General features: G+C 43.4%; 1 protein-coding gene across 2 annotated transcripts in view; it reads left to right on the forward strand.

Annotated features, from left to right (window-relative positions):
• Window positions 1-8,378, forward strand: part of MDM1 (Mdm1 nuclear protein) — a 30,985-nt gene extending 22,607 nt beyond the window's left edge. Inside the window, exons 12-14 of one of the 2 annotated variants that reach the window (XM_046639399.1) lie at window positions 4,192-4,441; window positions 5,831-5,890; window positions 7,141-8,378. In XM_046639399.1, the coding sequence (XP_046495355.1) occupies window positions 4,192-4,441; window positions 5,831-5,890; window positions 7,141-7,253 (423 nt within the window). In that variant the 3' untranslated portion in view covers window positions 7,254-8,378. The remainder of the gene's footprint in view (window positions 1-4,191; window positions 4,442-5,830; window positions 5,891-7,140) is intronic. The other variant, XM_046639390.1, reaches the window with a different exon arrangement.
• The last annotated feature ends 2,953 nt before the right edge of the window (window positions 8,379-11,331 follow it).

Genomic DNA, 11,331 nt, shown 5'->3' on the forward strand with positions numbered 1-11,331 from the left:
CGGACCAGGCACATTCACACTTGATCGGGGGGTGAGTGGCTGAAGTCAGACCAGGCACATTCAGAGAAGAGGTCGCATTTCTCCCAGGGATCTTGCTGACAGCTGTCGTGCGTTCCAGAGGGCGGAGCAGAGGGCTTCTGGGTGTTGGGGAGAGGTGGGCGATGATGTCAGAGCCCAGTGCCCCCACACCCCGGTCTTTGGAGCAGAGTCCAGCTCACCGCAGGTCCTCATTAAGGATGCGTTTAGTGAGTGTTATTGGAGCAACAGAGTGTCTCAACCATTTCCTGTTCCTTCTGTGTACAGCGGTTTATGACAGGACATGTGACCGTAGGTGTATGGTCGACGGTTGATCAGAGTCAGGTGTTAGGAATCTCTTGCCCTGTGGACGGTTCTGCCCACTCTCCTCGGGAGTCCAGGCTGCCACCTGGAAGTGGGGAGCTTCTAGGCAGCTAGGCCACAGGCGTGTGCCTGAAGTGGGTGGCCCTAATGCACATGTGCAGCCAGAGTTATTTGTATTATTTCATTTATTGTGGAATTAATTTCTTTAATAATTAAATAAAATTAATTACTTTAAAATAGAGTAAAGCTGCATTTAACATTTTAATGCCAACCTCCACCTCACTGTGCACAGAATACAGTTGTAACATTTTAATTACAAATTCCTCTAAAATAAGCACGTTTCTTGTTAACCCGGTGAGCACTCCCTGCGTGTCAGTTGTCTGTCCCTGGCGCTGCCGGGCCTGCACCAGGCTGCAGGTGGTGGTTTCTGTTGTCTCCCCCTTGGTTGCTGGTAGGCAGGGGAATCAGTGACCTTGATACACACATTTTTTTCCCCTTTGTTTTCCTATAAAAACTAATATTATGGTAAAATGAAATCCATAAGTTATTCTGTTTCCAATAAATTATCCCCATTATTCAGTTGCCCTTGATTAATATCATTCTGTATCTCTTTTTGCCACAGGAATTAGGAAGAATATATTATCATAATATCCAGGAGTGTTTTCACTGTTAACTTTTAACAACATACCTTGAATTGTGGGAGTGTTATGGGGCGGCAGCAATTTGGGTAACTTACATGGGGATGATCATAATAGGTAGTTCCGGGCCCTGAGCTGAGTACTTCACGTGTATTAACCTGTCTAGTCTTCATGGTGACTGGAGGCCATAGGTGGTTGTGTTATTCTCGTTTAGATGAAGAAACTGAGGTCACACGGCTGTCAAAAGGGGAGAATAGAGTTTGGGTCCAGGCAGTCTATCCTCCAAGCCCACATTTTTAACCCCTAAACAACACTGTCTCTCAAAACTTGAGAGTAGAATTCTCACAGTATTGGTTTGATCATCAAGTACCATTGTCCCATTTTATAAGTGATATTAAAAACCCAAGAGTGTGTGCACTTCATTCATTCATTCATTCAGCAGATGTTTCTTATCTAACACCTGCATGTGGTCATGCTAGTGAGCAAAAATAGCCGTGGTCCATGGTCTTACGGAACCTACAGTCTGATGAGAAAGATACACATTAATCAGAGAATCACAACACAAAAGTAAAATTAAAACTAGTAAGAGTTGGAAAGAAGTATATAGTGCTTTTCTGGAAGGAACTGACCTTTTCCTGGAGGTCAGGAAGCTTCTTGGAAGGAGTCTTCGTTGAGTTAGATGTAGAGGAAGAGTTGAGCAAGAGAAAGGGTGGGGAGGGTGTGCCCGGAGCCAGTGCAGAGAGAGGACATGGGGTTGAGAGGCACGGACGGGTGGTGGGTGGCAGGGAGCAGGTGCACGGCGAGCCTGGGAAGGCAGCACTGTTGAGAGTTTCTGTCTTTATCTCAAGAGCGATGGGACCCCATTGGAGTATTTTAAAGACCTTTCTGGCCACTGTGGAAGCAAGGGTAGAGTGGACTAGATGCCCTTTCAAGGCCATTGTGGAGGTCTGAGCAGGAGCTGTTGACAGCTTGGACCAGGGAAGGTGGCCATACGTAGGAGTGGATGGAACCAAGGAATGGTGTGAGGGGAACCATGTCAGGCTTGGTGCTAGCTTGGACAGTGAGGGACGAGACACCATGAATGACTTTAGGTTTCTGGCTGCCCGAAAGGATGGATGACAGTGCCATTCACTGTGTAGGGGAGCTTGGGACCAGAGCCGTCTTTGGAGGGGCGTATCAGGAGTGTCATTTTCATTCACTCCGTTCAGTATTTCCTGGCTCTTACTCTGTGCCAGGCACTGTTCTAGGACCTGGGGAGTCACTGGTGGTCAGGACAACATCCCCGCCCTCCTGGAGCTTATGTGTTCATTGGGAGAAATAGACAAGTTTGTAAACAGATAATTTCAGCTACTGGTAAGTGCTGTGAGTGAAATAAAACCGCACACAACTCCATGGGGGTGGTGAGACTGCTTCAGTTTCGGCCATCAGGACGTTCCCTCCCAGGAGGTGACATTGTAGCTGAGACCTGACTGATGAGGGAGGTGCCTGTGCAGAGACCTGGGGCAGAGATTGTTTCCAGGTGGAAAGAACAGCAAGGACGGGTGTCCACCGGCGAGCGTGTGGACTGACAAGGCTGGTGTGACTGGAGCCTGGGGAGGGCAGAGGGGAGGGAACGGGCTTGGAAGGGGAGCCTGGGAGGAGTGGCTGTTAGGCTAATGGCACTGGGACGCCCTTGGGGGAGTTGAAGCAACACAGTGAATGTGATCTGATGCTCAGTGGAGAAGGGGCTGCGCGGGGGAGCTGCACGCAGTGAGGCCCGCAGGAGCTTTAGGCTCAGCGCAGGTCAGGACATCAGTCAGATCGAACCTGGGAACCCCAGGAGGTACAGAGAGACTAGCCTGCTGAGTTCATTCAGGTCTTTCCAGCACTAGTAAAACCAACTTGACTGAGATCCCAAATTCCATATATACACGTAGAAAAAGAAAAAATCAGAGGAAGAATTTTCCTAAGTGACCTTGGAGTTAAAAAGGGAAGATTTGTGGTTTTATCCCAGATCCTGATTTGAAAATGTGCGTTTGTGGGCTGAGACCCCAGGCTTCTCCATGTTGAAACAAGAAGCTCTCTCATGGCAGAAAATGATCCCTAAGGTCGGAAAGCAGTGTGTGGATGTGGCATTGATACGCTCAGAGTTGTTAACTAAAGGCGACAGTTTACAGGGATGATCCGGAAAGTTGGGAACTGCGTTTGGTTTTACTGGTTGCGTCTGCCCAAAAGTACAATCATACAGGGACTTGTGATGGTGCTACATTATCATTGTGGACCAAACTAAAAGAAAAGAATGATGTCACCCTACTGTTCAGGGACGTCTCTGTTGAGTTTTGAGTTAGATAGGTATATAGTGTATTTGTTTATTATGTAGTAAATAAGGGTTTGTAATCTGTTTTTTCTCACTTAGCAATGTGTTGTGAACACACTTCATATCATTAAATATCATTTATAATCTAATCTTAATAGTGATATGATATGCCATCTATAGTTACTTTTTTAAACTAGATGCCTATTGTTATTTTTAGTTTTTTTAGGAAAATGCTGTAAAGAAATCCATCCTTTAGCTACATTTTTGTACATATTGTTCTCTCTTTTTGTGTAAATACTCCCCAAGTATTATTGTGTGGTCAAAACCACAAATTTTTAATGCGTTTGCTATGTTTTGCCAGCTCCCCTGAAAGGTGATGCTCGCAACAGCACTGTGTGAGTGCCGATTTTCTCCATCCTTGCCAGCTCTGGCGATCATAGTTCATTTTTTGAAAAATTAATCTTTGTAATTTTCTAAGTGGAAAATTAGTACCTCGGTGCTTTTATTTTGAAATTATTTGATTATTCGTGAAGTGGAATATGTTTACTGTTTGTAACTTGTGTGTATATGAATTGCTTCCACATTTTTTTGATTTTTAGTTAAGTTTATCTTTTTTAAAGAAGTATTTTGTAGCAATGATGATAATTCATTGTCAGTCGTATAAGGTGTATGTTTGGCCTAAGTTTGTCATTTTTCTTTTATTTTTTTTAATGTTTACACGTATATTTTATATGGCTAAATGTGTTTGTCTATATTCATGTTAGGCGTATAAAATCTTCCCCACATGCAGGTTACATAAATTTTCCCTGTGTTTTCCCCTACTGCTCTTATGGTTATATTTTTTTGTGTTTAAATGTTAAAATACATGTTTGTTTATATATGTACACCTGTATATATGTATCTCCTTTTGTGGTTTAGAAAGAAGGTCACGCTGTAGCTCTCCTGACTTCTCCAGCTGCTGGTATAAAAACGATTGATCCTCTGCCTTTGAGGGAGGATTCTGAAACCAGTATCCCCAAATGTGCTGAGCCAGCCCTTCCAGTTCCGAAAATTCCCGACTATCCAGCCAGCCCCGCGGGGCAGTCTCCTCCGGCCCGCGCGCCGTCCTACTGGCATCCCTCTCGTCGCATTCAGGGCTCTCTGAGAGACCCCGAGTTCCAGCATAATGGTAATTATTTTGGTTTTGGTTTTTGTCTTTTAAAATGAAAATGTTGTAGTGATAGGTGCAAAGGCTGTAAGTATGTGCTGCGTGTTAACAAAGTAGGTCGTTTCGTTTTTAGTTAACATAATAGATGTCCTTAAATCGGCAGAGCCTCGTCTCTGGAACACTCGGGTGTGCCGTACCCAGGTGCCCACCTGGGGGTGTGTCGCGTCTCTCGAGCTCCTTCCCTGACACGCGGAGGCACCCGCTGGGTGCCCAGCACCTCTGCCCCAGCTGTGGCCCAGGCCCTCTCCAGATGTTGCGCGTGTTACCTGGATGTAGTATGAGGTCATAGTTATTTTCCTTTAGTTTATTAGGCATCGCCCTGCTCTTTTCTGACTTCCACTGTTACTGTTGAGAAGTCTGCTGCTCTTTTTAATTTTTGATCTTCTGTATGTGGCTTTTTTTTTCCTGGCAGTATTTGGGATCTTCTCTTTGTACCTAATACTATGAAATTTTACGGTAGGTTTCTTTTCATTTTGCTAGTGCTTGATCAACCTTTTCAATCTGGAAACTGGGTTCCTCACTTCTGGGAAATGTTCTTGAATTGTTTAGTCATTAATTTCTTCCCCTCCCTTTTCTGTTTCCTCTTTCTGGCACTCCTATTATTCAGATATTGGATGTGTTGAACACGATCTTATTTTCCTATCTTGCTCTCCTATTTTCCATCTCTGCCTTTTTATTTTAATTTGAAAGGGTTGCCGATTTTTGTTTTTCACCTCCTTTTGAGTTTAAAAAAAATGTTGCTATATTTTTAATTTCTCTGAATTTTTATTTTGCTGAGGAGTATTTGTCCTGAGCTAACATCCATTGCCAATCTTCGTTTTTTTTTTTTTATGTGAGCTACTGCTACAGCATGGCCAGTAACAGATGAGTGGTGTAGGTCTGCGTCTGGGAACCGAACCCAGGCTGCCAAAGCGGGGTGCACTGAACTTAACCACTAGGCCGCTGGCCACAGTGGGGGATGGTCATGCTCACTGCCCTTCCAGCTGCTCCGCTTTCCAAAACTCTGTGGCTGTTTTTGTCTCCCTTTTTCTTTGTCCTGTGGGTTTATGTCAGTTTTGTAAACGTGTGTAGTCCACCCACCATCTTTAAGCAGAAGCCTGCTACCGTTCTCTGAAGTTAGAATAGATCAGTGTCATCATTGATAAGACTTCTAGGAGATCATCCCTTGTTTGTTTACATGTTTGCTAAATAAGCACATTATAATTTAATGAATGGCCCTTTGATGGGGATTTCTATTAAAGATTTAAAATCAGTGAACTTGTGACAACTCCTTTCACTAAGGTTTTACTGTAAATAAGATAGCCTCTCAGATAGCTTTGAAGGATAATTTCTTCTCCTTTTTTTTTTAAGTGGGAAAGGCAAGGATGAACAATTTCCAGTTACCTCAGCACGGAGCCTTTAACGACGAAGGTATCTGCTCAGTCGGTATCACGAGATGAGTGTCGGGGTGCTGTCTGGCAGTTTGCGTGCTGTCGTGGGCCTGGTCTGGCTGGCTCTGTGTGCGTGGTTTACAGCAGATTCCATGGATGTTGTTTCATGGGATCCATGAGCCCCGGGATGGGTCAGATTATCCCCGTTTTACAGATGAGCGAACTGAGACCAAGGCCTCTTTTCTAGGCGGACAGCTGGTGCGAGACTGTGCCTCATGCCCCAGCGAGGTCGCTTCTCTTTCTGTTTTTCCACCCTGGCTCGCTGGGCTCAGGAATCTGGCCCAGCATTATAGCCATCATTCTTTTCAAATGCCTGTATATTCCTGTAAATTTTCGATTCTCAGAAAATATGATTAGGGAAAATGGGCTTTTTTCTCCTTTGTAGTTTTCATTCTGACAAATTCGTTTGCTTCCAATAATGGCAGGAGAAATTTTGAATTCTTGATATGAACAATCGAAGTTACTATTTTAAGTCATCCTAAGAAGCATGAAATTATTGAACTTATAAATTGTGGACTTGAAAATAAATTTGAATTAATACTTTATGTTTTATACATTCACACCCATTAAAGGTTTTCTCTCCTCTTAGCATTTTTTAGAATTTTTCAGAATTCAGTGAGTTAGAAATCAAGTTGTCATGTTTTGAAATGCAAGTATCTGGACACTTTGAATCCAGTTCTGTTTTCTTTTTAACTGAACAGTGTTACAAATAACCTTCGAATAGGTTTGCTTATGCAGAATGAGGAATTTCAGTAATGATGGAGGCAGCATCTTAAAGTCAAACATTATTTCTACATTTAGTGAGATTACTTTAGAAATGTGGTGTAAGTTCCACATTAAACTATGGCATTTTGTTTTTAAAAGTTTAAAAAAGCTTTTTGCTCAGAGCAGCTGTGCGTTTTAAAGTAGGACAAACAGTATGATGATGCGTATTTCCGAGTAATACTGAAATCATAGGCCGTGTGTTCAGGCAGTGACATCGTGGGATTTCAGGAAGGAAGCAGAATGCTCATTTAACATTGAAGTGTTTGATTTCTAAGTATGGTCCACTTGTAAGATTACTGTAAGCTATCCTGAAAATGTCAGTATCTTACATTTTAATAGATTGCTTTTTTTCTGACAGTCAGTATTGACATTACAAAGCTTGAAGCTTTTACTTTTCTGTTGATGTTATAAAACATATTTTTATAGGAGAGACTGTTTTGCACTGAATGTAATTTTTCATTGCAGATGAGGACAGATTATCTGAGATTTCCGCTCGCTCTGCAGCTTCTAGTCTCCGGGCTTTTCAGACTCTGGCACGAGCTCAAAAAAGGAAGGAGAATTTCTGGGGCAAAACATAATTATACGTACACTTGATTGAGTTGCTTTTGTCTGGGGAACCACTGGCATAATTTTTGTTTATTGCTTTGCTATGTTAAGACTTTTCAAGTGTTCGGATTTTTCTCTAACGTTTCCTACTTTCAAAGATTTGTTTGATTTTTTTCAATAGCCAATTCAGCTTCGTTGGAAAATTTTAACACAGGTTCATACAAATCTAACTTTTCAAGCATTCTCTTACATCTCTGCCGAAGGACAAAGGCGTAGACTGCGTGGTTCTTCACACACGCTGGCCACGGTGTCAGGGTCGGGATCGCTGGCAGGACTGTGGCTCTCCCATCCTGAGAATGCTCTGAAACAGGAACAGAGTGAAGTAAAAATGAGGACCCACGTGTGAGGTGGACGCTCCCCTAAGATTGGTTCTCCGTACCTTTATAATTGGAGACGTCATAAAATGAATTTCTCGTTCCTTTAAGCGTCACTGTGCTGTTTCTTTTGACTGTAGTACCTTCGTATGTGGCTGCAATGTTAAGATAATTGTATTTTAGATGGAAAATACCAGCTGTATATATTTTTCTTATTTATGTAACAAAGTTTGCTGAGAGAATATGTATATTTTTGATCTTTGTGTGTATTCTATTTGTATAAGGACTTTGGCTTACATTTGAATAATGTCTAAATTTTGAAAAACTATTTGTATAATGGAGAATTAAAACTTTGTAGACATTTTGAAATAAAAAATTGATCAAGTGTTTCATTTCTGTTTGCTTCTCCAGAAAGTTATTACATGGAACAAATAATTATCTTTTAGAAACATTCCGCTCATAACAGGTTAATCAAATGTTATACTACTTTTGCAGCTGTCCAAATGCAATGCAACTGAGTCTACAGTATTTTTGCACAAATGCAAGACAAATACAGAATTTCCAAGACAGCTTCATTTTTTAAAATTTAACACAAACTTTTTAACTAGATGTCTTCACTCATAGGACATGTTCTCTTATCTTACTCTTTATCTTACAAATCATTAATTTTCTAAAAAATATGGATTTCATAAAATATGACATAAGATCCTTATAATAGTACATAGAAGATACTGAAAATAAAATACACAGAATATTTGTGATTTTTGGTTAGAAAACAAATGAACAGTCTGTTCTAAAATGCTTAATTTGGTCAAGAGTGCTTGTGCAAATCATTGATTCACAATAAATTTTCTTGTTAAAGATCTCAGGAGGTTTTCTTATATTCCACTGACCTTTTAAAACAGTTTGTTGGTTAAAAAAAAGTTACTGAGGCCCTAGAGAGGCAAATAAAAGCTAGAAATTAGTGTGTGATTGGATTTTAGAACACATCGTTCTGGCTTCTATACGAATGTGTCTCAGGTTTTAGGTGACGGGTGTGGTTCTCATGAGGCCGAGGTGGTTACCCAGGCTCTGCGTGACGGGTCAGCTTTGGGCTGTGCCGCTGACCTCCTCTTAAAAGCCCGTCTCGGCGGCCTGGGGAGAGAACAGTGCTGAGGGATGAGTGCTGTTGCATCGCTCACATTAAAAGAGCGACTCGGAGGACGTGCGTTTGGGTTGGTGGGTAAGTAGTTTTTATGAGAAATGTTCCATTGGATTTGCTGGCTTTTAGGAGCTGGGATTGTTACTTCAATGTTGTACTCAGTTTTATTAAGCCATAATTTTAAGTACAATAAACTGCAATCATTAAAAAAATTACAGCTCAATGACTTTGGGAAGAATGTATACATCTGTGGAACACCACCACAGGCGAGGCGCGGTTCCGTCATCCTGGAAGTTCCCTCACTTCCCTCTGCAGTTCTTCCCGCCCCTCCAGACAGCACACACCCACGGGAAGTTTACAAACTAGTGGTTTGGTCTTTTTGTTGAAATTGCTATCTCACAGGTTAGACTGGGGAGCAAACCTCAGAATCACACCGGAAGGTTTTTCAAAAATGTGCACACCTAGCACCTCCCTTCCTCCATCTTCACCCCAGATGCTGAGATCCCCACGTGTCCCTGGACGAGAACCCAGATAAAGGTGTGCGAATACACGTGTATGGGAGGCTTTGTGCGTTCATGTCTGTCTCATCTCTGGGTGTCTGTGGGAGTCTGAACTCTAAGTTAAGGGCCCCTGAAGGATGATTTTGAGGATTACAGATAGAGAAGTTGGTAAATGTGCGTAGTACACGGTAAGATGTTATCATGAGATTGAAGTGTAAGTATCCTCGTTTTACAGATGCGAAAGCTCTCTTAGATGAAGTGACTGGACCAAGATCTCATAGCTGGAAATTAAATCTAGATCTTCTCACTCAAAATCTACCCATGCTGCCTCCTCTGCAGTATTTGTGCTAAAATCGTGGTCCTGCTGTGACTCAGTTCTCTGGTTGATGCATTTGGGAGTTCAATTGTTAACTTCGCCTTCTTGGAAGAGAGATGAAACGCCTACCTTTCCAGTCAGGAGAAAGTATATATGGGCATTGGATTGTACAAATGGATTCAACCAGAACGGGAGTGGGTTAACGTTCCAAACGAGTCTGTCCTTATGTGGGCTGTGTTGGCGCTGCCTACCCAGGGGGCATGAGGATGGATTGTGCACCTTGGTGGTGGTTGTAGACACCAGGGAAATATTTATTCTGGCTTCTGGAAGTTTACCAAAGAACAAACAGTCTACAGTGTAAGTGACCCCGGAGTCTTTTGCGTTTGATTTTGGAATATCTCTTTGGTATTTTACCTGTGGTGGCGTTAGTCATGTTAGCGTGCTCGGGGCCCCGTCTCTGTCACACAGCCATCATCACTGTTTCCCTAGATGAGTCAGCTGCACGAAGGCCCCTCCAGGCAGAAGCGTGGCTGTCAGGGGACTAGCTGCGGCTGTGACCTCGGGCCTGGGCGTGCGGGGCTCCGGGGAGCCAGCCTTCCCTCCAGCTTAACTTGGGGATTAAAGGCGGCAGGCCAGTGCTATGTTCAGCCCCATGCTGACCAACTTCACGTTCCTGCTGACCCTGCGCTCTGATGTGACCCTTAGTGTCTCCCCTCCGGTGACTGGGGGCCCAGAAAGACCCTGCCCTGTTTTTCCTCTCGTAGAGAGCCAAGTTTCCTTACACCCCATCTCACATTTCATTCCCACCCTGCTCCTGCGAGGCCTGTCACAGACCGCAGCCTCTCTCCAGCAGAGGGCAGCTCCCCCACCTACTACCCCTGATATAAGGCGGGTGGGAGGGAAGGAACAGTCGTCCTAAAGATGACGTCCACTTTCCTTCCACCACACACCCCACTCACTGGTCCCCTCCGTGCTGCATTATGCCTCAGGCCCGTATCAGAGTGTGTCCTCGGAAAGTGGGCGAGACATGAGGGTGGGGCAGGCACGGAGGCCAACAGATAGAAGTGATGTTTGGGGAGTTCATGACCAATTCAACCACATAATGGACAATTTAGATAACATTGGGAAATTGTTCAGTCTCTCCCTACGTATTCTACACTCAGTAGTATGTTGGAGCTGGCTTTTGGGCCAATTGTTAAATATTCAGAAATTTTGTGACAGGTTGTTGAACCATCTGTAGTTTGAAATTGGCCATGATGGGAGTATTTACGCCACGGAAATCAGCAAATGCTATACGTCAGGGCTTCCTCCCCACTCAACCCCCAGAGGAGGTTGACAAGTCTACCACCGCAGCCGCTACGCCAATCTCTGCTTTTCTTTCTTTCTTGGTTTTTTTGAGGAAGATTGGCACTGAGCTAACATCTGTTTCCAATCTTCCTCTATTTTGTATATGGGATGCTGCCACAGCATGGCTTGATGAGCAGTACGTACGTTTGCACCTACCCAGGATCTGAACCTGCGAACCCTGGGCTGCCTAAGCGGAGCATGCAAACTTAACCCCTGAGCCACTGGGCCGGCCCCTTTTGCTTTTCTTTCCATGTCATTTTCTGATAAAGTCCACTCCAGAAAGGAGAAAAGAGGCAGTCCAAGAGAAGCTGCTATAAGATTTGTTATACCATTCATATCTTCCTTGGCTTGTAAAAATAAAGTACTTGGGTTTAGTTTCCTTTCTGGACCAAAGTCCACCTAGAAAATAACAAGCTGCAAATAGCAGATAAT

This window comes from Equus quagga, chromosome 1 (assembly GCF_021613505.1).
Source record: "Equus quagga isolate Etosha38 chromosome 1, UCLA_HA_Equagga_1.0, whole genome shotgun sequence".
In the NCBI taxonomy this organism is placed as follows: Eukaryota; Metazoa; Chordata; class Mammalia; order Perissodactyla; family Equidae; genus Equus; species Equus quagga.